We start from the raw sequence: 26,595 nt of genomic DNA, 5'->3' as shown, positions 1-26,595 counted from the left end.
AAATTTTCCTTGAATGATGTCTTGTCCCCTCGAAGTCCTAAAATTATCTTTAGTTTGAGCTTGTAGCAGCTTCCTGTGAGATGCACTTTCAGTAGGAGAGCAAACTAAGGAGCAGGTCATGCTGAGAATCATAAGCGAGCATGCCGTAGAGTTCAGCCGCGTGGCTGGTGGGTCAGTCTATTCTCTTATTGCTACCAGTGCCCCGCCGTCCAGTCATAGCGCCACAAAGGTGACTATGAACGTGGTCCGGACACACCTCTTGACTGGCGTGCCCTCGCAGCACTTGCGGACTCGAAACCTCACCACTGCTGACTGGGGGCCATTCTCAGCGGCCATGCATCACCATGCCTCAGTCTCCCACAGAATATTTCTCGAATGACCTGAGACACTGCAGCCTTCACCATTCCACAGTGTACAGCACTCCACAGCATAGCCGGGCCGTGTGGAAGCACTATTTTGTTTCAGTGGCATCATGTGCCCATTCTGTCGTGCTGGAATTTCCCGCTGATTTTCTTGGCTAGTTGGGTCTTCCTTTGCTTGAGCGCCAAATGTACAGCGCCTTGCTGGACACCTATGCCAAGTTCTTGACGTCTTTTTCCGATTTTTCTCCAATCATTGATGTTTTTCAAGGCATGATGCTTTGTGTAAAGCTTGTGCTCCAAGATCAAGGTGGGTGCCTTCGCAGCCAGCTGGCCTCACACAACATAAGCAGCCATTGCACGTCCTAGCCCACATGCCCACAGAGCTCTGGTTCTCTCTGGTGGTCTTGGTTCTGCCCCGGAGACTGCGTTAGGCATCTTCACAGCCATCTGCATACACGGTGCTTTACTGCCATCAGTACCTTCAGATCCAGTGCTCCTAGCTCTGATGTGTCACCTGCAAAGTTTAATGATGCTCTCTGCAACTACTCTGCTGAGGCTCTTTCAGGCTCAGATCCCACCTTCAACACCCGGCATTGTCTGGTTACCTGAATGTGGGCTGTCCAGTGGTGATCTTCCTTCTTTAGACATGCCAGCACCCTGCATTTCCTCACCTCACCTTATACCAAGGTCCCAGGCTCAACCAGCTCAGTTTAATTACTTGGGTTGTACTCCCCCTCCATCTTTCTCTCTCTTTTTCTTTTTTTTTGAAATCTCTTTTACACCTCCCTACGAGACACCTAGACTTGTCCGACGATTCTCTTATTGGACACAGCCCCTGCTGTTGCTACATTATGTAAATGGCTGTACGTATACTCTGGTTACTGGGCGTGTGTTGCTGGTGTAGTGTGATGGCTTTGTGCCAAATTTGAGTGCAGTAAAGCCAGCCGTTTCTCCAAGATATTCTTTTAAAGACTGTAATTCATTGTTGCAGCTCCCTGTGTAATCGAGCTTCATAGTTGGCAGTAGATTGGTACCATGTCAAACACCTCAGTAGGTCTTGGCCTGTTTCCACTTTGTATTTTGTTGTTATAGCCAAGAAATAAATACTGGATCTCTCTGGTACTGCAGGGGACAGCCCTAATGTTGCCACGACGACAACGTTGAAGCAGAAATTAGAGAGGCGTCACAGCATCACTGTGTGCGAATCACCATCGAGGTCGCCACACCAAGTCATTGCCCAAGAGAGTGCTGGCAGGCGCTCGAATAAGATGGCACGCCAGGAGTCTGGAAAGGAGAACTGGTCTACGGTATGAAGCCGCGGTTTCTTTTCTACCTTTCAGCCAAGGGCAGATCTTTGCCGAGTGTCAATTTTCTTATCTCTTACTCCTTGCTAGGGCCACATACTGCATGGATGTGTGCATCTAATATTTCCACCTTGTGCTTTTTATTATTGTAGACACACCAGTCTGAAATGGCATGCCTCTGTATTTCAAAACATTGGGGAATGTGAGGCGCCTTTAAATAAGCCCCGAAACTCATTTTTGGTCTTTAGAGGGGATCTTTGCATAAAGTAAGTTGTGAAGGTGCACCAGTTGGAGCTAATGTCAAGTATTAGACCATTTTTTGTTTAGCCTCCACTGCAGGCAATTTTTCACTTTCAGCCTATTGGACATATGAGAAAAGATATGTTCCCGTTGTGCATACCTTTTCTTCAGTGTGCGATGGCTGCGATCTCTTGTTGCTTGAGCGGTTTTGTGCCATTTGATATAAAAAGGTAAGATTCCGAAAAGAATTCGACAAAACAACGTGAACTTCAGCAGGTAAACTGGCTACAAACCGTACAAACAGCCAGTAGGTCTGAGTTCTGCTGCAGTGGTTGCCAGACAACTGAAGCGGTCGCGAAACCGGTCACGTCGATAGAAAACTATTTGTGGCAACAAATCAAGGATGCATTGTTTTTAAAATATCGGGTTTGCAGCTGCACAGAACAATATACACAAAGAGCGTTTAACTCTCAAATGTTCTTAATGTGACGTCACTGCTTGTTGCGCTGCCGACCGACGTTGCGCGCATGGTCACTTGCGATGCACCTCAAAAAGAGAATTTGAAAGGCGTCTCCTAAAATCCAGAAGCAGTGAATTGCGAAAATATTTGGGATTTATGTTCTTAAGGTCGTTCAAGCAGAAAAAATTAAGCCGAGTCAAGTGCATTTTCTTTTCACAATCCCTTTAAGCAGCTTTTCAATTGCCTAAAAACGTCAATGGTATTGGGGAACTATGGGATCACAAAAACTTTATGAATTACTTGGAGAGGTTGACATGCTTTAATAACAAAGCAGAGTCGCCATACATGTGGAAGCTCTGGTGTGAGACACGTTATTTCTGAACGAGCCAGAAAGGCGCGAGGGTTACAGCTATTACAATTGTTTTCTGCACTGACAAATTGTTTGCAGGCAGCAAGAATATTATTAACATAATTAACTCTAGGCTAATTACGATAAGTTACAAACATGATCGAGGAATATAGCTTCAACCATACAGACATACGATGGGCATCCAGCGGACTTTATTGATGGGTCCATAGCAAACGTTCATGCACAAACGTAGCTCGGGCGTCCGTCAGACCAAATTGAACGGACGTTCACGTTTCCCAGAAAAATACATCCGAAGTACATCCGCCAGACGTCAAGCGCGGCACTCAGACATTCAGCTGTAAAACGGACGTCCTACGGATGTCTGTGGTCCAATGGGGGTGTGCTTTATTACCTGGGCGCATCCATAGGTCTTTTTTTGCCTGCTCAGAGCAGTTCTGAGCAGCTCCAAGCAGCCCGTATTTTATTTGCCGTCGAACATCTATGGCCGGAGCAGCTCTGGGCTGCTCATTTGGCCTCTTCCAGGGCTAGTGAAATGGAGAGGTAAAGGTAATCCGTCTTAAATTCTGTAACATCGTGTTGCATTTTATGAGTTGGTGGTCTACGTGGTCACGCACAATGCTCTTTCACGTGTGGATTTGGTATTACTATCAGCCTAGAGGCTTCTACTGGAAAGAACTTGATTATTCAGGTGTGTTGTGGTTTGCGTTGTGATTTTTCTTTTCTCTTAAATGCAGGCACAGTGGGACAAGTCGATGGAGTGCATGTCATTGACCCTTGAGGAAGTGGTGCACATACGAAACGTCCTCACAAAGGCAGAGTTGGAGTCTCTACTTTCCAACAGGTCCCTCTATGAGGACGTTGAAAAAAGAAAGGTAGGCCAGTTTTGCTTATTTCTCTGTCCTTTTTCCTAGAAACAAGTCTGAACTTATGCTGTATAATGCTTTTTTTTTTTTTTCCAGGTGTGCTTCACGTGCAAGAAGACCAAGTTCTCATTTTTCCGACCCTGGGGTGTGAAGTGCAAGTTGTGTGAGCGCACCATTTGTGACAAGTGCTCAACGAAGGTACATGGTTTTATATGTAGTTTAATTAAGGACCATAGGATCTGCACTTAATTTCTATTTTCTATACAGGATGTTTCCTGTAATTTGCACTAAAGATTAAAATTCCAAATATTTAGTTTTCCAGCCACAGAAGTAAATAGTAATCATTCGGGGTGGTGAGGACCATCTTATCCCATTGTTTTGGTTAGTCGAAGTTATTCCAGTAAAATAAATTTTTTATGTGAACATTGGTTTATTTGCGAGATTGCCACATAAGGCAACAATCATGCCAATTAAAATCAAACTTCAAACAGTTAAATCAAAAGCTAGATAATAAAGAAAACAAATGAGAGTGGTGGCTCTCCAGCCACTTTCTCGCGCTGCACCTGTGGTTTCAATCATGTAATTGGGGGCCACAGACTGTTTGTATTAGGCCCACTGTTTTCATTTGGTTATGCCATTTTAATGTTGTCATGGTCATTTCTTGACCCATAGGCATGCTTATCCCATGGGTCAGGGAAGTTTCTCATTTTCACAGCAGTGGCCACACTGCAGCTTGTTTTTAGTAGCCCAGTAATGACATCACAGCCAGCGTTTTGTAGTTGTGTTGTGGGAAAAGTGAAAGCTTTCCACAGTTTCGGCTTTTTTGAGAGGGAGAGAACAGGCCTTGTTCGAGTTATCGAAGTCTAGTTTTTTCAAGGATGTACGTTGTCTTCATGGTCTTATTAATTAATGAGGGTATCCAGCTGAAAACTTTCAATTACATCTTTAAAAAAAGCTGTTTTTTGTGAATTTTGTTAGTGTAGGAAATTTTTTAATGTTTGTATGCACCTCAGCACGCTCTCACACTGGACATTGCCATGTTGTGTCGAGTGCACAGCCGTCAATGTTATCAGCAGACGCACAGAGCCGCGATTTTGCGTTGCAGCTGTAGTTTTTATATTCCATTTGAGCACCACGAACTATCTTCCATTCGAGGAATTTTCCCTGAAACTTTGGTATTCGGCATGTTTTTGGACGCCCTACAGCTTTTCGATTCAAAACGTTCAGCTGAAGGCACTTGTACAAATGTTGTTTACTTTACTTGAACTGATTAGCCAACTAATCAAAATGAAAAGATAGTTTGAGATAGTCCACAGCACCCTAAATTCCTTATTTTAAGTCTTGATTCAAGTATTGTTCAGATACTCAAATGGAGGCTGTGTTAGAGAAGCTTGGTGACATTTTAAAAACATAGAAATTAAGCTAAAACTGGTTTCTGAGGGGCTATAGTATCTTGGTGCAATCATCATCAGCCTACTCAGGTCCACTGCAGGACAAAGGCCTGCCCCATTGACCTCAAACCGCTCATGTCCTGCGCAGCTTGAGTCCACAGTTTACCCCCGAATTTCCCTATCTTGTCCCTCCGTCAGACTAATGGGCTTCTCTTTCTTCTAGACCTTCTCTTGGTATCCACTCTGTTACCCTAATTGTCCACTGGTTGTCTGTTTGTCTCACTACATGGCCAGCCCAAGTGCATTTCTTTTTCTTTACTTGCACTATGATATCATCTACTCTAGTTTGTTCTCTGGTCCAGATAGCTTGTTTCCTGTCCTTGAGTGTTACTCCTAACATTATTCATTCCATGGCCCGCTGAGCTGACTTAATTTTGCTTTGTAGTTGTTAGTACGGCGCCAAGTTTCAGCTTATACCAGCAGTATGCACTGGTTGTAGATTTTTCTTTTGAGGGACGGAGGTAGCTAGCTTTTCATTATTTGGGAGTACTTGCCGAGTGCTCTCCCCAACCCATGCCTATTCTGTGCCAGATTTTTCTTGTGGTTGGGGTCAGCATAACCATCTGTCCGAAATAGTTGTCTTTTACTTCTAGCATTTCGTTTCCTAATCTGAGGACATTTTTGGCATGCTTATTCCTAGGGATGGGCGAATATAGATTTTGAGGTTCGAAGCGAATTCGAAGCGAATAGTGATTTGGTCGAATAATTTCGAATCGAATAGTTCGAATAGTACACATTGCAAATCACAAAGACAAATGAGCAACTTGTGACCTGACTAATGTACACAATTTTTTCTAATAATTAGAACTCACGTAGGCACAGCATTGTGTAAAACTATTACCAGTTGAACATTTATTGCAAAATCTTACACACAGCTTTCCTTTGCTGTATTCACAAGTTTTCATGAAGAAATGCCTGTTGCGCCACATGCTCTAGGTGCAGCAGTTTCCGCCGGCTGCTCATTCACAAGTTTAAGCACCACCTAGAAACTCGCAGAGTTAAGCGCCGCCTAGAAGCTCCGCTAAAAAAAGTATTGTAGCCACTAGTATCCTCGGCCGTAGCCAAGCAAAGCGCGGGTCTATTCGATTCAGCCTGCACCTCTTGAACCAGTTCACAGCGGTGCAAAGTGGGTTCCGCCATCGGCGGAACCAGCCCTGCACTTTTTTCGTCTGCTTCTGCACCTCCTCGGCAGGAAGTGCAGGCGAAGCCATGAACTCGTCCTGCACCCGTCGGCACCACCGGTGAATCGAACGGCGCGGTTCAGGTGCCGCGAGCTGCACCACTGAAACGAACGGCGAAGTGCCGCACCGCATATGCATGGTTCACGTGGTGCAGGTGAAACGAATAGACCCCGCAAGTGGCTGGCCGCCATTTTGAATAGGCTCGCTTAGTGCGGCGTACTGCCGCACTGAGCGAGCCTATGGACCTTTTTCCAGTACCGGTCCCTCTAGCGGCAGCCACGGCGAACTAAAAATGGCAGTAAGGCACACCCCCAAGAAAGTTTGGCTTTCGGAGAACTCGTGCACAAAATATCCTGGTCTTGCTGCCCCTCCCACACTGACCCGTCACCCGCACCTTTCACATGAATGTCACGGTAGCAGGCGAATGTTCTCGTGACTAATCTGCCGTGTTCGAAGTGCCCCCCCCCCCCCCCCCCCCCCTTTTTTTTTTCTTCATTTTCACTGGCAGCCATGTGCTGGCAGCGTGGTCAGTCTCAAGTGTCTTCGCCCCTTTTCTTAGAAAGCCATTATTGTATGCACGTACGAACGCACCACGAGGAGTTCAAAGAGAGAAAAAAAAAAAGAAAACGTGCAGATTATAGCCGCTCCCTAAGCAGAAAACCGAGGGGCGCGCTTTTGTTTATTTTGCCCGAGGCGACTGCCAAGAATGGCGGACCTGCAGCCCGCGCATGCGCAGATCGCTACTGGAAAAAGGTCCATTCAAAATGGCGGCATGCCTATTCAAAATGGCGGCCTGTACAAGTCTGCTGGTTTGGTGCCGCTATGTTCAGAGCGGTGTCGTTTCAGTGCCGCCTTTTTTTTTATCCTAAAGTGTGCTGGCGGCCGAGGGCTTCGTCGAACCTCTAGGCAAGGCAGCAACTCGGCAGTGCCGGCACTGATAACAGAAATGTTCGCGTTGGGGGGTCTTGAGCCAAGGCTGGGGTAACTCTCGGAAAGCTTGACCGAAAGGCTTGGCTTTTAGCTGCCTATTCGGGAGCATCGAATAATTCGAAAATATTGAATACCTGCATTCGGATCGAAGCGAATAACGAATAGAGAGCTATTCGATCGAATATTCGACAATACCGAATATTCGCCCATCCCTACAAGTTATTCCTCATTACTTTAGATTTATTCACGTTTATTTCTAGCCCCACGGCCGTGCATTCTGGTTGTAGTTTCTCAAGCATTGTTTTCAGGTGTTCTACAGGCTCATTCAGTAAGACTATGTCGTTTGCAAACCTCGAAAGGCCTAATTAAGTATTCCCCGTTTATCCTTAATCCAATGTTTCAGTCAAGCTTTCTAAACAGCCCCTCCAGGCATGCTGAAAATAGTTCTGGCAAAATTGTAGCACCCTGTCTTATTCCTTTCTGGTCTGGAATTTATCGCTTTGCTTTCGGGGGGTTATCCTGCATTCCTTAAGTGTCTTCTAGAAGTCTTATGTAGGTCTCCTCTATTCCCTGATCTTTTAGTGCTTCTAGCTCTGCTGCGATGAGCACAGAATCAAACGCTTTCTCATAGTTTATGAATGTCATGTAAAGGGGTTTAGTGTACTCTTCAAATTTTTCTATCACTTGATTGACAACGGGGATGGGATCCAAGGTTGAGTACGCTTTCCTAAACCCAGCCTGCTCTCTGGGTTGTTAGAAATCCAGGCTGTCCCGTATGCGGCTAACTATAACTTTGGTAAACAGCTTGTAAACAACTGAGGGTAGGCTGTTGGGTCTGTAATTCTTGAGGTCCATGGGATCTCCTTTCTTATGAATCAGAATAATGTTGGCGTTTTTCCAGGCTATGGGCACTTTTTGAGTCTTCAAGCATTCCAAAAATAGTACAGCAAGCTTTTCCAGTACAATATCTCCTCCCCCCTTCAAAACAGAAATGATAATGCCATCGTCACCTGGAGCTTTTCCTCTTTTCATGTCATCCTTTGAGAGCCTTTCCTAGTGGGACATCGCAAGTTGAGCTTGTATCCTCAGTAGTTTCCCCTTGTATAAAATCGCTGGCATACAGCCTGGTGTAGAATCGTTCTGCTACCTTTATTATCTCGTACAAGTTGTGCGTGATGTTACCCTGCTCGTCTCTTGAGTGCGTACATCCTGCCTTTGCCGATAACTAGCTTTCCCTTAGTTGCTTTCAAGCTTCCCCCCATTTGCAGAGTTTCCTCAATCACTGTGATGTTATGTGCACAAATGTCATTTGTTTTACTTCTGTTAATCAGTTTTGACAGCTCGGCTAATTTCAATCTGATCTGCCGTACTTGACACTTTCGTGTTATTACGTTTGACAATTAGTTCCTTCATTTTCTTAGTTAGCTTTTCAGTTTGTTCCCTTCATGCTGCCTCTCCCACAGCTGCTGCTGATTCACTGATTACTGATGTTAGGTTGTCATTTAGCCTCACTCCACTGACCTCGTTCTGCTTGTCTAAAAGCACGAATTTGTTTTGAAGAGTTAAACTCCTGCGATCTGGCCCTGACTGACTCCATGTGGGGTTTCTTAGTTTTCACAAGTTTCCTCCTTTCTTTTTTGAGATCCAGCCTTAACTTGCTTCTAACCGTTCTATGATTGCTACTCCGGATCTTAGCACCTCTGCATCTTGCACAATACCTGGGTTGTCACTTAATTAAAATGAAGCCAATTTTGTTTTTTGTTGTACCATCGGGACTTTCCTATTCTTCCATTTCATTGACCATTTCCTATTTTTTCGTTCGAAAATGCAAAAGAGTGTGTTCATCAGCCTCAGGCTATTTCTCTGCAAATCCCACCAGTGTATTTCCTCGACTGTTGCAATTGTCGATACCAAAGTTTCCCACTGACGTTTCTCCCATTTGCTTCTTACCGACCTTTGCGTTAGCCTTCCATCACAATCGTGAACTGCGTTGTTGGTTTCTTCATTGCTGATTCGACGTCGTTGTAGAAGCTGTCTAAGGCTTTGTCATCATAGCTGGTTGTTGGCACATAGGCCTGTACTATCTTTAACCTGCATTGCTTATTTAGCTTGATCACAGCCAAGACTCTCTCGCTAATGCTGAAAAACTCCTCCACGTTTCCTGCTGTTTCTCTGTGGATTAAAAATTTCACCCCATGTTCTCTCTTCTCTTGGGATCCACTGTAGCACAGAATACGCCCGCTAGTGAGCTCTGTGAAGCCTTCTCCTGTCCTAACTTCACTTAACCTTATAATATCCCACTTAATGTCTGAGAGCTCCTCTAGTAGTACAGCTAAGCTTCCCTCGCTAGACAGGGTGCGTGAGTGCGTACGTATCCTGTCTAGCGACGTATGCACGCACCCTGTCTTGGTACAGGGAAATAAAGTATTCTACTGGTAGGCCTTGGGGCACAACTTTAAGGGAAAGAAATGGTGTCAGTGATGAATACTAGTTTTAAAGTCCACTTATGATTTGAAATAATTGTTGTTGAAAATTATCATAATGTTCATTAGCATTGTTTTCATATTTGTGTAATCAGCTGTTTAAATTGGAATGCAAATGCATGGGACATCACTGTTAATGACATGTGTCTCGTACCGCATGCATTCTTTTCAGCTTTTGAAAGGTAGTCTGGTCAGGAATTAAGGCTCATGAATTCTGCAATCTGAACATTGACTTAAACTGCATACATATCACTTAATGCTTGTAACTTTAAATTGCCTGAAATTTAATTTTGCTAGCCATCATTTTTTCTGGCTATGCTACCTACCAAACAAGAAGCAGTGTTTTTATACACCACAGTGGACCAGAGAGGGCTTGGAAGCCGTCATGACTGCTTGTAGTGTCCAGCCGTGTCCTTGTCTAAGGTGCGGACACATCTATGTTTTCTTCCAGATGCACATTCCCACGGACAGGTTCGACAAGATACCCATTTACATGCTGTGCCCCACTGGAACAGAGGAGGAGTCTCCGACTCACTCTCCACTTCCGGCCCTGTTCCACTTCACCAGGTATGACTGCCCTCGGCAAAATGGCACTGAAAGTTTCGCATTTTCCTTTTCAAAGGCAGCAAGTGTGCATTGTACTTTTGGGAGTGTTGAGCCATGTGTGTCAGCATAATTTTTTGAGCCTGGGTTGATGACGTAGAGCTGTTCATGACAAGGTGCAATATGTGAACAAGTAACCTAACTGGGAACAATCCCATGTATATTGTTCACAAAATTTGAGCAGTAAGTCATGGAAAGGGAATGGGCTGCGCTCATTGTGAGTAGTTTAGAAGCAGCAGGCTTCAGCAGGCTGCAAGTAATTGAGTTTTTTTTTCCCCTCCTCTGTTCAAGCAATTTTTGAATGGAGAATGGGAAATGTGTCAGTAGGTCAGTGATATGGCTGGATGGAAATACAAAACCGTACCTTTACGTAACTGACACTGAAAGGACCACTGCACAATGCCGTGCACCTCTAAAAATTATTGTGCCTATTTGTTTATGAATACTGCAACCCTCCCCTCCCATGGGAGTCATAATTGGGAAGTAAAAATGCAACAACTGTAAGCAGGACCGAATGATGGCAATTGAACAGTGAACGGGATGGTGTTGTAATGGGGACACATAAATTGGATCGCATAGCAGAGTTCATCATTACTGTACACTCATGGTGTTAGGCAACAAATGTTATGAAGAGTTGCAGTAATAGATACAAGGCAGGATCATAAAAGTGCTACTATTACTGGCTGGGAGCTGTTCGGGCTATCTTGTCGCATTTAATTTAATAGGACATATTGTCACATTTAACAGGACAGTGGAAGTATTTTTATAAATTATAGCATCACACTTTTTTTTTTTTTTAAGTCTTCATCTCCTTGGCGAGGTTGGTTGAGTTGCAGGAGTGTTAGATTAAAGCAAGCGAAGTACCATATTTTATTACTTATCCTGAAATGAACCAGTGGCGAAAAGGAAGAGGTTGCGGTGGTTTGCAGAGTGCCTTCAATTTTGTCAACAAAATTTTGCGAAGGCAGGATGCATTCGTTATTTGCACATACAAGTTTTAAATACTGCAAGCCTAGGCTTGGACTAGATGCCACCACCAGCAACTTTCTCTCCTTCATTCATCATCGCACTATGGCAATGATGCAAAGACCTTGCAGCAGGCATCACAGTAGGCCCCAAAAGGTGGTGCCTCATCCCAAATTGCGTGACTGTGATTTCATGCCCTACCAAGAAAATACATTCTGCATTGAAAGAAGCTAGGCCATCGGTAATGCGTGTTGTCCCTTGTTCAATGCAGCGACCAGTTTGTGCCAGAGGGTGCAGAACTGCGAAGTGCGAATATGCTAGCTCGTTAGTAATTCACAAGTCGGCGCACAATGGCGATCAGTGGGCTCCTGAAAGAGGAAGGAGCAGGTCAGGTTTTTAGTTAGCTGCCTGTATGCACAAGGAACGACATGAACACCTCGGAATGTTGTGGTAGTCTTTGCAGGCAAAAAGAATCAAGATTTGAGCGAGGTGGCAATAGTTGTAGTACACTGTGAATAACCAATATGAAATGATGTTGGCGCAAAAAGAGGGGAGATGATCCGGTGCTTGCCTCATATTCATATCCAGTGCTCGTATCCAGAGATGATGCTGTGCTTGTCCAATCATATGGTGCAAATTTTTTCTCGCTGGTTATTTGCAAATTGTGAGTGAGGCCTAGAGAAGGTCGAACCACTGTCGTGAGGAGAGGGAGCTCGTGAGGAAAGGGAGCTCGTGAGGAGAGGGAGCTCGTGAGGAGAGGGAGCTCAAAGTTGAAAACAGACTGTGACACAAGAGCCCGCCGTTGCACCTGAACCTGACAACTTGCACGCTGTTGCCAAGAGGCCAGCAGTCATTGCCTGCTCCTTTTTCTCCAGTGGGTCGGCACCGTCGTCGCCCATCCTGAACAGCAGGCCTGGCAGCGGGGCGACCTTCAACAGCAAGCTGAATGTGGCGGTGTTCCCACCACCGACCCGGCCCCGAGTGCCCAAGCTGCGTCACGCGGCATCCGTGTGCAACCCGCCACGCATGTCCGAGGAGAAGCCCCCACCCGCCACCAAGCGCCGGCCTCCCCTGCTGCGGTCGCGCACATTCCAGCACAAGGCGAGCTCACCCCAGGAGGAGCGGCTGCGCGGCCCGCTTATGACCGTCTGCCGGGACTGCAAGGGGATGATCCGGCACATCATCCTCGCCAGCAGGACCGACATGGCCCGGTCACAACGGAAGGCGTGCAAGCCGCCGCCCCTGTGCCTCTCGCCCGTGTTGGCCTCACCCACTGCAGGCTCGCCCGAGGGGACCCCCCGCACATCGACACCCACCTCTGGCAAGCTGCCCCTGCGCGTGAGGTGCCAATGAGCGCCCCGCTGGGGACGTCCCATGGACTGGCTGCTGTGTGGAGGCGGACGTCAGTGGCCTTGCTTCCTTGTGGTTCGCCTTATGAGTGTGGCCGAGAACAGCAGCCACTTTTCAGCGATGGAGGGTACCAATAGTTATATGTATTCGCACAGCCCCACCAAAGGAACATTGCACTTGTGTGGTAGTAACGCTAGCATTAGGTGAAGTGTTGTTGCATGAGTGGGCATGAGTGATTGCTTTTAGAGACTGTCTAACGCAAAGTGACTGTGTAGCTGGAGAGAATGCACTTGATTCCAGAGTGCAGAGCAGTGGCGCAGGCAGACTGCTGGCCAGGAAGTGTGCATGAATGATTCCTTTTCGAGGCTCTCTAGCTTGAACTGACTGCAGTGAAATTGAGTGAACGTCCATGTGTACTTGATTCCTTAGTGCAAAGCAGTTGCGCAGGCAAACTGCTGGCCCAGAAGTGTGCATGAACAATTGCTTTTAGAGGCCCCCTAACGTGAAGTGAGAGTGAATGCCCAGGTGTACTTGATCCTCCAGTGCAAAGCAGTGGCACAAGCAAACTGCTGGCCAGGCAGAGTTGTATCCGAGCTATTTTCAAGTCCTGCATTGCCTGCATACATTGCATGTACAGCTCGCATCAACTTCAGAGGAGGCGCTAAGGCACCAATAAAGGGTCAGTGTGGAAACACAGCTTGGGGGAGTGCGACACGACCTTCTTAAAAACAATACTGTTGTACCTTCCCTGTGCTGCATTCTGTGTTCAGCACTGCCTTAGCTGCTACAGAGTGCCGTGCGTCTAGGCATTGAATGGTGTATCAAATGCAGCCGGTTCAAATAGCCCCACTGCAGCTCCAGGCAGTGCAGCTCCCGTCACTTCTAAGCGTGCCGCTTATACGTGAACATAGTTTTGCACAGTTTGCCAGCCCCGCACCGGAGGTCATTAGAACGGGAGCTTTTATGTGCGCGTTGGCATCTCAGGAAATGTCCCATTAGCTTGCCTGTCGTTTCTAGTTAGGGGATGTATGTGCATTGCAGCTGTGTTTGACTAAGAGGCGAGCGTTTGCCAAACTGGACTAGTGTACATAGCCCCTGTGACCAGAGCGCCCTCACAGTGTAAAAGGCACGATGTAGATAGTTCATTCGCGGCTAGAGCAATATAAGGTTGTCTTGTGTGCATTGCATGCAGCTTTTAAGGGACACGTGTCAAAACCCTGCATCGGCAGATTGCAGCTTCAAGAACACGGAGATGCCAGTTGTGGCAGCAGAAGTTGTTCAATAATGCCAAGAATGCCAAAAGCAGGAAAACAGGTATTGCTGCACCATACACTCATTTTGCTGCACTGCAATTTGTGGCATTGCAAATCGTGAACAGTGAAATAAAATTGGTACTTGTTGAAGGGTTTTTCTGGAAGGGGGGACAAAGTAAGCAAATATAAATGTCAGTAAGCCCTTGTTATAAGAAAGTGAACAAGGTGTTGAAAAATTAAATATAAGAGGTAACTCAATATACGTGTCTGCTCAAAAAGGCCATTAAGTACAGCCAAAGTAACCAAGTCTGCAGAAGTGGTGTGAAATATTCAATGAAAGGAAGCTTTATTTGGGGAAAAAAGGCAGTAATTTTGGTCTGTCGGGTGTTTTTCTAGGCGTAGAAAACACCTTATCAAATTACGGCAACAGCATGAAGTTGGGGTGACCATCTGTGCACACAACTTAGTAGTGGGGTGAAGAAGTTGTTTACCATCTCTTTGCCAACGATTCTGTGCACAGCTTTGTACAGCCCGGTCATGAAGGGGAGAAGGCACTTCACTGGTAATGGGGGTGGTCAGTTTCTGCATGCGGAAAGGGTCACGTAGCACGAAAAATATGGAGTGGAGGAAAAAGGCAATGGTTGCTCGCCTGATATGAACGGTGTCGGGAGTACACACCCACAACCTGCCTGTTCTAAGTTGAGCAAGCCATCGACATGCTTCCAGAAATCCGGTCTAAAATGCATGAATTTGGGGCGCGACTGCATGACATTTTGATGAAAGCGATAATTTGAATAAGGTAACTTCAGTGTAACAAGGGTTTACAGGTATCTGGATACTTTTGCTGGGCTTGTACTTCTGAACAGGCATCATCTTGTCTGTAAGCATTACCAAAGCGGCTGCCTTACTGCCACGGTAAGCTTTGCTTCATTTTCAGTTCCGGTTGAAAATTTCGCCTTGGAGCACAAGTGCAACCAAAAGGTTTCATGGGGGGGAATGGGAAAGCTGTTGCACCGCCTTGGTGTTGGCATACAAATCTCGTCATTCACAGTTTGACTTCATGAATCGTAAAGTGAGGTGACAGTACCCTTTTGGCATTTTCTGCATTGATAAACAGCTGCTGCTGTTGCAAGTGGTAGACTTGTATTCATGCGCAGTAATTGGCAGGTGCAGGTAAACTTGTTTTTACACCCCAGTGTCCCTTTATAAATGTTGTGCAGCTACTGGCTGCATGATTTGTTTGCTCATCACGTCCTTATGCATCATCCTTTTCTTATTTAACATCTTGTAATTAGCATGTGCATAAAGCTTGCCTAAGCACATTCATTTGAGCATTACTAGCTAAGAGCCCCTTTTTTCACGAAACAGTTTTTGTTTGCACAAATTGTACCTTGCTACGATGTGTTGTTTTTATTTTGTACAGCTAAGAGCAATTAATGTGATTATATGTTGTGCATGTGTTGAATTTTAACAGATTTTATTTTTTTATGTCAGCATCTTTGTGGAAACTTATTGTGACCTATCCTGTGCTGCACACAAGATTCAAGAAAATATATATTTATTTATACGATGATATTTGTGCTAAATTACCTTCTTTTTTTTTTTGTCGGGGGGTGTAAATACCTGTATATTTAATGGGTTGACTATGCACAAATACTTGTTTGCTATGTCTCTGATAATAAAAAATTTATTCCCTGCCTTTCATTTTCTGCTATGTGTGCACTCAGGTGTAAATTGCCAGCCACGTAAGGTTGGCTATGTACTCTGGACTTCACATTTAACTAATTTTTCGAAATGGATTCCCTGTATACATTTTTGGGCATACTTCAGAAGACGCAGGCAAGAGTGTTGGGTTAGATGTGAAATGGCCTTATAAAATGATTTCGTCGTAACGAGGAGAAAAGCATATCTTGATCCCAGAAATGGCTACGTTGAGTTCTGTACTGAGAACAGGAGGTCCAAGGTGGGTACAGCAGCTGGCAGTTTTACGAAATGGCTGTAAGCGTATTTGTATAGATAAGCTTTCAGTTCTCTTCAGCTGCTTCTCTAAGAAATGTTTCTGTGCAGCAACAGTGCACTGATTGCATGTATGTCTTCAGGATATTGTCATGCATGCCCTTTACGTCGTGTCAGATCTGCAGTAAGAGCTTGTGAACATCAGATTTTGCACAAACGTTTCCCACCATTGCCTGTCGCCACGACTTTCGGTATGCCAACTTTGAGATTGGCTGTCCACAAACTGAAACCTTCAACTGGTTCAAAAACGACTGGAATATCGGTGGCTGTTGCTAGTTCTTTTTTTCATTGCTTAATTTTTTCAATCTAAATTTAATTTTCTTTTCTGAACTGAAATCTACGTGTTATTTTTGTTAATAATGGTGATTTGGTAGGTTTTAGGTCACTGTAGGTTTGGGGCGCAGCGAAGGACCATGTTAAATAAATTATCCATCGCGCGAACAGACATGTCACGTGGGTGCTCTGTGCAGCGAAGCGTTTGGAAATACGCTTCCAGGTCGGCATCACAAGTGGAGTCATATGGAACTGTAATAGGAGCTTGATATGGTCCACTTGAGGTGTATAAACTTCGCTTAGTTGCGTCCATTATGGCTGCTGCAGAATCCACTCCACAGCTCCAGTGAAACTGTTTGATGCAGTGAATTTAATTGAATTGAATATATTCCAGCATAAAGAAAAAATACATGAAAACATTACAGGAGGAGGGCCTAAAGTCAGCGACTGTCAGGGGGACCTCCTATATCTAACAGGTGGGGTAAGGGTGTGATAAAGGGTTCAGTGGTTTAGACAAGTACAAAACAAGTGAAAACATAAAAAAACAAGCAAACTGATACAGTCGAGCCCGCTTATAACGAACCTGAGCGTCACGCGGCCTCCGTTCGTTATATCCCGAAGTTCGTAGTAAATAAACCATAGTAAAAAAAATATCAAAGCACAATTTATTTTTTCGCTAACAAGTCCGTGATGGCTGTTTGTTTCTGCAGTGCAGACTTGATTAGGGCGGTCTCCAGTTTATTTAGAGCAGCTGTGTGATCTTCGCCGAGGCCCTTGGCGTAAACAAGTTGTTTAAAGGAGCCATGAAGAGAAAATGCAAGTTGGTTTTATTCGAAAGATTTCGTGTTTTATAGTGCCCCCAGCGCTTGTCCGGATACAAACGGTGCTTTATTCACTGAGAAATTAAACAATTTAGGTTAAAATTTTGATTTTCCCGCTCAATCGTGCGTTTTCGTGGTCCCAAATGACATCACAGGAACTGACCGCTCTGCAGCCTAGAGTACCTTCATTCACGCATCCGCCGTACAGGGTAGAGACACGTATACGCTGGCGCCGTCATTTTCGGTTGCTCGCTCGCCGCCGAAGCAAGTCATTGTGTCAAAACCGCGCTAAAATTATCGCCGCAACGTGGTTTACTGAAGAAGTTTGAATCATATTGTCTGTTTCGCGTTGCTAGGTCTCGTGGGAAACGAAAAGAATAACGCGTTGAGCCCGTTGGCCCAATTGCGGCGGGGACCGTTCAAAGGTTGTCTCCACCCTGTACAGCGGTGTTGGTTTGTTCCCGCGTTTCTTTACGTTCCGTAACCTAGATGGCGCCACCATACCGTGGCAAGCGTTTGGTTTGTTTTTGCCCGCATTTAAACCTGGCTTGTTTTTGTTCTGGGAGAAAATATTCGTTCCCTGAAACAGTGCTCGCTCGACAAATGGGGTCACGTAAGACACCGTTGCTTGCGTCAATCGGCCAGTGTCGTCTGAGACAACCCCAAGCCCCGTAGTGCTGTGCAGCTAAACCAAGCATGCTGTCATGCTGTGCGCAGTATGAACAGCAGAACGCATCAGTACTTCTATGTTTACATGTGCTTTCGTAACTTCCACTGTTTGTTCCATCATTCTTATTGCTTTGTAAAGAATGTGCCCTAAATTTAAGCGCAAATCGCTCGTTCGTCTAGTTTGTAAGCTCTACCTAATTTGCGTCTGCTTCTGCCAGCCTCCGCCAATCGCAGAGCTTAGCTCATGTGACATCATAGGTTCTGTTGCGGGAAATGAGCTGGTGGGTCGCATGACCATTCCCGTTTTTCTTAATTATGTAGCTTATTTGAGCGAAGTTTACGTTAAAAGTGGTGTCAGTATGATTCTAACGAGACAATCTTTTGAATGAACCAAACTTGTGTTTTCTCTTCATGACTCCTTTAAGTCCTCTACGTAGCCTCTTGAAACAGGCGCGCCTATAGGCGCAGGCTCAGAATTTTCGTCGTCGTTCGCGTCTGATTCCTCCGCATTGCTTCATTAGCGATTAACAGTAACGATTCCTCCCCACTTCATTAACGATACCCTCGTCCGTGCACGGTTCCGCAGTGTCAGCATCTTTATCAGCACAAACGAAATCATCCGAGCCAATGTCATGGCCCCCATGTTGGAGTCGATGACTCGCTGCCACAAATCGCCGCAGGACTGACCATCGGAAGCATAAGGTTTGGCTTCAGGTTGTGTGCCGACGAAGCCAACCTTGCGGAAACAATTCCGCACGCAAGTGGCTGTCACCTTCGACCATGCAGCCTTCGTTATCTCTACAGCTGAATACAGTGAACCTCGAAGCGGCAAGTTGGCTGTCAGGTGGTCAACAGCTATGACCAAGTGCTCCACAACGCGGGGTCTATACGATGCCTTAGAGGCACGTATTATTCCCAAATCAAGTGGCTGTACTTTCGAAGTGTATTGGGTGGCAGGAAAAGCAGGGTCACTGCCCTCAGGGAAGTTTGCACGTTGTGCGCAGAGCCGTTATCCATCCCGAGCAGCACGCGCCTGCCTTGCCTCTGCATGTCATGGTCGAACTCGCTCAGCCAATCCGCGAAGAAATCGGGCATCATCCAAGCCTTATCGTTGAGCCTGTAGCGCACGGGCACATAGCTCCTAAAGCAACGCGGCTTTTTCCGCTTTCCGATGACGAAGGGCACTCGGCGGTCGCTGCCATCCATGTTAGTGCACCGAAGAGCTATGACGTGCACTTTGCTATGCTTCCCGCCAGTGCATGTGTCACCTTTCATAGCGTGCGTCTTATCCGGCAACATCTGGTAAAATAACACAGTTTCATTTGCGTTGTAGGCGCCGCGCTCCGCATAGTTTGAAATAACTTCTTCGTTTTTTTTTAAGCCACGCTGCAACATCTTGTTCACTTGCGGACGCCGCCTCGCCGACTATCAACTTAAAAACAATGCCGTGTGGCACCTTGAAGCGATGCAGCCAGCCATTGCCTGGGAGAAGTCGGGAAAATCCCGATTTGCCCATTTTGCCTGCGACGAGGTTCGGGAAAGCGACCTGCGCCGGCAGAGCTGGGCGGAGGCCGTCATTTCAACCCACATCGCGGCGCCGGCCATTCGCTGTAACCGATCGGCAGAGCTCAAAGACGTTCATTTTACGTGGGATTTTATGCCATTGAAATAACGTATATTTTGGCGGTCACGCGTGTTTTGATCGTTATAAGTGAAAGTTCGTCTTAAGTGGGTGCCGTTATATGTGGGCTCGACTGTACATCATAAATCTTGTCACATGAACATAACAGGTTACAGAATACACATATGAATTTCCAGGCAAAAGTGCACAATAAAGAAAAACGAAAGCATGTGTACAATATATAGAAAATATGTATATGTTACAGAATATATATATGTCTTTTTAAAATATGCTGTCAAACTGCACACTAAAGAAGCAAGTGTACAATAAACAAACAGAAAAAGACGAAAGAAAAAAGATTACCTAATACAAGATGCTACAGATAAAGGACAAGATCAAGTCAAAGTAAGTCTTAGGCAGGTTGATTTAAACATTGAACAAAATAGTTTTTAGCATGGTGATGGAATATGCGTTGACTAGGGGATATTTTAATGTCATGGGGCAAGGAATTTCAGCTTGATATGCCAGCAAATATAGTAGCGAACTTCCCATAATTAGTTCTCGCCTTAGGTAAGAGGAGGTTATTGTGCATTGAAAATCTGGTGCAATTAGTATTAGCAAGGTGATCACTAGTGACTCCATCTATGTGTGCTTTGCCATGAATGAGTCTGTACATAATTACTAATAGTTTAAGAAACTGATGAAGGGTAATACCCTTCATCAGTTTCTTAAAGTCATGGTAAATAGGTTTAGAATGAGAAATCAATGGACTAAATTTCATTAGTCTGACGGCTTGGTTTTGAAGGTGTCCGAGTTTATCAAGATGTGTTGTGTAGGTGTTTATCCCAACACGGCAAGCTGTAATATGACAGGTGACTGTGAATGTAAGCATAGTAGAGGGATCGGATGATATGAGGCTGAAAGTACGCATGTGTCTTAATAGTGATGTGAATTCAAAACGAAACTTTTTGAAGGAGAGAATTTGCATGGCAGTTAAATTTGAGGACTTGTCCAGGATGACGCCTAGGAACTTGGATGTCTCGGTGACCTTCAGAATACGGCTGTCAATCGTTATTGAAGGTGAGGTATTTATTACAGTTTGAGGGCAGTAGAATAACATAAAAGTAGTTTTAGTAGCGTTCATGCGTAAAAGATTACAGCAGCACCAGAGGCTAACATTATTCGGGTCTGTGTTAAGCCGGTATTGGAGTGCAGCTATAGTTTTGTGGGACATGTAAATATAGTAGCGTCGTCTGCATATAAGATACATTGTGTGTGATTAAGTACTTTAGGTAAGTCGTTCACAAAGAGTATAAATAGTAAAGGGCCCAAAATTGATCCTTGGGGAACGCCTTTTCTAATAGGTTTAGTGAAGGAAGAAATTCCGTTAATTTGTACCACTTGTGATCGGTTGGTTAGATAGCTTTCAATAAGTTGAAGAGGTGGGCCCAATATGCCAAATGATTGAAGTTTGCACTGAAGAATTTCAGGATTAATGGTATCGAAGGCTTTGGACAAGTCGATAAAAATAGCCCCAGCAATAATACCATCAATAGCTCGTTTAATTTTTTCGGTGAAATTAATTAGTGCAAGTTCAGTAGAGTATCCCTGCCTAAATCCAAGCTGTTGGGGAGATAACAGTTTGAATGTAGTCAAGTTGCTCATTAGTCGTTTGTAAAGTATTTTTTCTATAACTTTGCTGAAAAATGAGAATGCAAATCGGGCGATAATTACTAACAATGTTATTTAAACGCTGGTTACTAATGCATTCACGATCGCCTTCTTTAAATACCGGTATTAGTTTTCTTATTTTTAGTATTTGAGGAAATACACCAGTTCTGAAGATTGGAAGAATTGCAGCGAAGAAATTAAATATGCAGGCATTTTTTTATTATTATTTTGCGTCTATCCGGAATACAGCCTTCGTTGTAGACAGGGTGTCAAACCGGAACTGGAACCGAACCGGAAATCGGAACCAAACCTGAATTTTCGCCCGGAACCGAAACTTAACCGGAATCGAATTTTTCCCGCCATTTTGGAACTGAACCCGAACCGGAACGAATCGAAGGAACCGTGCCGAACTGGTTCCGGGGCTCAAAACTCTTAATTTATAGTTTTCGATTATGGTGCCCTACATTGTGTCTGAAGATATTTTTACCACTCGCCCGGAAGCACCATGAAATAATTTGCATAGTCTGTAGTAGTCTCGCAGTAACCCATCAGGTTCTCTTATTATTACCCTAAATTTAATGTAAAGTTGTCCGTATATTACCACTTTGCGTTAGATACTGCCCATCTGGAGTCACGGCAATGGGCGGTCTTCTCAGTCCAGAAGTCCCTCGGCGGTGGCTGCCAGGCAGGCTCTTTCAACCAGATGAAGCTGATCGCTGGGGTCCGGGCTGGTTAGCATGCCTTCCCACTGCTCATGGCTGGGGGAGGGGATGGGGGGAGGGGTGGTGTGTGGTACCATGCCCAGATCATGTGGTAGAGTGTGCAGGGAGGGGGGCAGCACTTGCAGGTGGTGGAGTAGGAGGTGGGCTGGATGGCGTGGAAGAGGATGCCGTGCGGGTATGTGTTGGTTTGAAGGCATATTTTGAGCAAGTTTCTAAGTTATCTGATGGGCATAGAGCAGTAATTTTTGGCTGTGGTACTTGGTGGCCTGCTAGTATAAGTACTGGATGTGTTGGTTGACTACATTCTGCAGTCATTTAGGATTTAGAAAAAAGTTGAAAAAGTGTTGCATGGTCGCTTTAAGTTGGCCAAGACAAAACATATCCACAAAGAAACCTACAATATGACTTTGTTTTTATACCGACGTGGCAGAGAAACGAAAAGTGAGCACAAAAAAATTTACAGAAAAAAACACTCATGCTTTTTTTCCGAACCCATTTAAACCCGTTCGAACCGGTTCGAACTGGAATGGAATAGTGCTCCAGAACCGAAGCCGGAACGAACCCTAAAGGCTTGAACCTGAACCCGAACCGAACCCGAAAAACTACAGGTTCGACACCAGTGTTGTACACGTTCCTCTAAAATAGGAACAAAAGCTCGTTCCTCATTTTTGAAACGAGTTCCCTTTACAAGTTCCTATATTGAAAAAGGAGCGCGTTCCAGTTACACTTCGAATATTGTAACGTGTCGTTACATTAACGTTACATTTGATTTTTTAAAATCAAAATCCCTGGAACACTCTTCGTATAGCCACGTGTGTGAGTTCAAGTGATGTTGCATGGGCAATTGTTGTGGGTGTCGTTTAAAGCTTTGCTTTCCAACCACCTTCAAAGGGTGGATTGGAGCAAATTTTTTTCTAAGGGTTCCCGATGAACACGTCACCCTGCCTCCTCATGCAACCCTGTTGATCACCATCTACTGCCAAGATGCTGATCCTGACATCGATGCAATTGTGGAAAGCGACCAGAGCTTGCTTCTTGAGCGTGGTGTCTCTGTCGCAAGAGGCATTGTGTGCTTGCAGACAAAAGAGTATCAGCATTTCAACAAAGGCGCTGAAATTGTGTACCTCAAACTAATGCACGAAGCAAGTGGCATGATCGCGGTCGCTGACTTTGAATGCCAGCCCGACAATCGCTCATTTTTTCTTCAATGTGAATCTGGCGCTACCGCAAGAAAAACAGGAAAAGTTAAGGGCTTTGTTATGCCGCTACAGTGGCTGTTTTTTGTTGACCTCGAAGCTGTGACAAACGCCCCAGGCAAAGCACCGAATTATGACCGTAGATGTCGCCCGACCTACGCAACAGTCACCGTACTGGGAGTCTAACACACGAGCGCAAAGCTATCCAGATGCAAGTTGAAAACATGCTTAACGACGACATCATACAACACTTGAAAAGCCGCTGGGCGGCCTCAGTTGTGCTCATGAAAAAAAAATTGGCCGCGTATCTGCTCCTTTCGTTGCAAATGACGTCAAAAGACGATAGTCTTTATCGGCTTTTGCGAAGTAAATGCCTCCCTTCGCTTTAGCGCTCACCTCTCATGTTGTTCCTCTTGCGTCGCGCTTCTCCCAAGGTAAAGACACCAAATGTTTGCTTAAATCATTTTAAATTTCCCGCGTTCCACTGCTCCAAACCGGGTGTGTCGATGCGAACGCTGCCGTACGGCGAAGACACGCGTTAATCGAGGCGCCCTACTTCAGCGTTTATAGAACCGCGTTTCCCTACTCCACGTGCGTTGCAAGCAGAACGTGGAACCTACCTAGTGGAACCTTGCGTAACTGTTGCCGGTTGATTTCTTAAAATGGCCCCAGAAGCTATAGTGGCACGAGCGACAGCAGGCGACGGCGGAGTGAATTCTTTTTCTGCAGTTGATGAAGTATTTAATTTCGCAAATTCAAGCATGTTTGATTTTTTTATAAAGGAACACTGCAAATATCACTTCTGTATTGATTTGTTGTCTCATATTTGCGTAATGTCTTGTTCTTCTTCAACAATGTTGACAAGTATGAGCATTCCACCGGACATAGACGGGTAGATTTAGCTGTGACTATATAAGACTATTGCGCAGGCATTGTTTTGCTTTGGCCGGGTGGCTGAATCGGGTCACAGACAGACAGACATACAGACATACAGACAGACCAAAATTTCTGGGTTTAAGTAGCCCAAGAAAGGCTATCGTCTTTAAAAAAAGACGGTACTCTGAGGTTCTGCGTTGACTACCAACGAATGAACAAAATCACGAAAAAAGACATATATCCCCTCCCACGAATCGACGACACCCTTGACCACCCCTGCCATGCGAAGTACTGCTCTTCGATGAACCTGAAGACTGGGTACTGGCAAATCGGAGTGGACGAGAGGGACCGTGAGAAAACAGCGTCTATAATGCCGGACGGACTGGACGAGTTCAAGCTAGTGCTGTTTGGACTGCGCACGGCACCAGCGACATTCCAAAGAGTCATGGACACTATGCTAGCCGGTCGAAAGTGGCACACCTGCTTCGTCTACCTCGACAATGTTGTCGTGCTCGCTGGGACTTTGACAAGCACATTGAAGCTACCGACTTCAACCTTTCAAGGTTGGAGTCGGTACTTGAGGCAATCCGAACATCGGGATCAATGCTGAAACCTGAGAAGTGCCACTTTGCGTACGAGGAACTAAAGTTTTGGGGCCACATCGTCAACGCCAATGGAGTCCTTCCTGACCCAGCTAAAACGTCTGCCATAGCGAACTTCCCGAGGCCGAAGGACAATGAAGGCATGTGAAGATTCCTCGGACCGTGCGCAAACTTCACACGCATTGCAGAGCCACTCACGCACTTCACGAAAGAATGCTCCCCTTTCTGCTGGGAAGATGCCCAAGAGGAAGCATTCTGCGAGCTGCAATGATGCCTGCAAAGCCCACCAGTGTTCGCTCATTTTGACGAAAGCACCGAAACAGAAATGCACACAGACGCCAGTGATATAGGCCTGGGTGCCACCCTCATCCAAAAGCAAAGCGGTTGCAGAAAAGTAATCACCTATGCCAGCCGTGGTCTGTCGAAGGAAGAGAAAAATTACTCAGCCTCTGAGAAAGAGTGCCTCACTATTATATGGGCCATTTAAGATTTCGGCCACACGTGTATAGACCATTCAAGGTTGTGACTGACCACCATGCGCTGTATTGGCTCACCAATTTGAAGGACCCCTCTGGCCGTCCTGGGCGCTGGAGCCTGCGCCTCCAAGAATTTGACGTAACCATAGGATACAAATCGGGCAGGAAGCACTCGGACGCCAATTGCCTTTCATGCACCCCTGCCGACCCGCCTTCACCGGAGTCCGATGAAGACGCCGTTGTTATGATCGGGTTGCGGACCCGGCACACCCAAGCTCGCACGTTGGCGCTAATTAGCACGTTTTCGTCACCAGCCCCATCGTCGCCATTGGCTTCGTCGTTATCAGCTCGTGCCACGTGTGAATCCGTATTGAATACAGTGGTTCATCAGCCCTGTGTCATCCGCACACCTTCACCTCTCTGAATGACGACAGCAGCATGACAAAGGAGGCGACTTAGGCAGCGCAGACCCCCCGCAACTCCTGTATAAGGACGGTTCGTCAAACCTGCGTCACCCCCGCACGTGCAACTTTGATTGAATGAAGACAGCAGCGGGACAAAGGAGGTGAATTCAGCGACGCAGACCATGAAAGTGGTAATTCGGCGACCGTCGTGACTCAGGCACTCAGGTGCGCATTGCACTTGGACAAAATATCTCCCCGTCTCAGCGACGGCAACGCATTCTCTCTCTCATGATCACATGGGCTAGCAACCAGAACGGCTTCGTCTATTGTGGATCCATGATTGGACCAGACTTTTGGGAGTTGAATTCCCTAGGAGAACTCTAGGGATTTTTGCTTGAACAAAAAAGCGGTGTTGCGAGCCGCGGAGTGTGATGCTGTGCGATTCGTTCAACGCACAGCATACAAACTTGCAACCATCATGTAAATACTTGTATAAAGTTTTTCCCCTCCATCAGCACGCCTCGGTCTCCTAATCAATGTCTCCGGATATGAGCCACGCTACCAAGATGGGCTCCCGAACCCGGATCCACAACAACTGGTGGCATTAGTGGGATGAAATCGCAACAACGCGTTTCCCGGCATTGTAGAGTGCTGACCCCGAGTTGCATTTCATGATCGACCTTCTCGAAGGACACAATGCCGCCGTGCCAAGGGCTTTTAAAGGGACCCTGTAACACTTTTTTCAACTTTTTTCGATATCTTAAACGCTTGCTGAATGTAGTCAACCAACACATCCCCTGCTTAGCTTAGCGGGTCGCAAAATACATGTCTTCATGATCGACCTTCTCAAAGGATGCAACGTCGCTGTGCCAAGGGTGTGCCAACACTTTTTTCAACTTTTTCAAAATCTAAATGCTTGCTGAACGTAGTCAACCACATTCCCTACTTAGATTAGGGGGTTGCAAAATACATCAGTCAAAAATTACTGCTCTATGCCCACCACATAACTTTGAAAATTGCTCAAAAGATTTTTCTCACTTTCCAGGTTTTGGTGTTCTTCAACCACTGGAATTACATCATTACAACTGTGTAGCATCTATCGGCCGGCGTTCCTTCAGTTGCAGCACTGAACACATCCGATAGTCACTTTAAAAGAAAGCCACAAAAGCAAAGCAGAAATGGAAGGCGGATCTGCTGCGATGAGATAATTGCACAGTGCCGCTCCGTGCTGGTGATAACTATAGCTTTCACAGTGTTTCCAGATGCGCAGGAGAGAGTGAAAGCGTTCATCTGAAGTGTTTCACGGTCCTTAAGCACAGCTCCACTGCATTCTGCTTGAAAAATTCGTTGCTAATGAAGTACTTCGACCCTACAACGAAAATGAAGTACCTTCTCGTCAAACCTGCCAGCCTCTGTGACGAAATCTTAAGAA

General features: G+C 45.6%; 1 protein-coding gene across 1 annotated transcript in view; it reads left to right on the top strand.

Annotated features, from left to right (window-relative positions):
• Spir (spire type actin nucleation factor) overlaps positions 1-15,389 on the top strand; it is a 246,504-nt gene extending 231,115 nt beyond the window's left edge. Inside the window, exons 11-15 of the mRNA XM_077686600.1 lie at positions 1,491-1,669; positions 3,471-3,608; positions 3,696-3,797; positions 10,096-10,211; positions 12,089-15,389. Of these exons, the coding sequence (XP_077542726.1) occupies positions 1,491-1,669; positions 3,471-3,608; positions 3,696-3,797; positions 10,096-10,211; positions 12,089-12,566 (1,013 nt within the window). The 3' untranslated portion in view covers positions 12,567-15,389. The remainder of the gene's footprint in view (positions 1-1,490; positions 1,670-3,470; positions 3,609-3,695; positions 3,798-10,095; positions 10,212-12,088) is intronic.
• The last annotated feature ends 11,206 nt before the right edge of the window (positions 15,390-26,595 follow it).

Source organism: Haemaphysalis longicornis, unplaced genomic scaffold (assembly GCF_048455015.1).
Source record: "Haemaphysalis longicornis isolate Haplotype H1 unplaced genomic scaffold, Haemaphysalis longicornis Haplotype H1 scaffold_1, whole genome shotgun sequence".
NCBI lineage: Eukaryota > Metazoa > Arthropoda > Arachnida > Ixodida > Ixodidae > Haemaphysalis > Haemaphysalis longicornis.
Note: the sequence above shows the minus strand (reverse complement) of the source record. Positions and strands in the feature narration are given on the sequence as shown.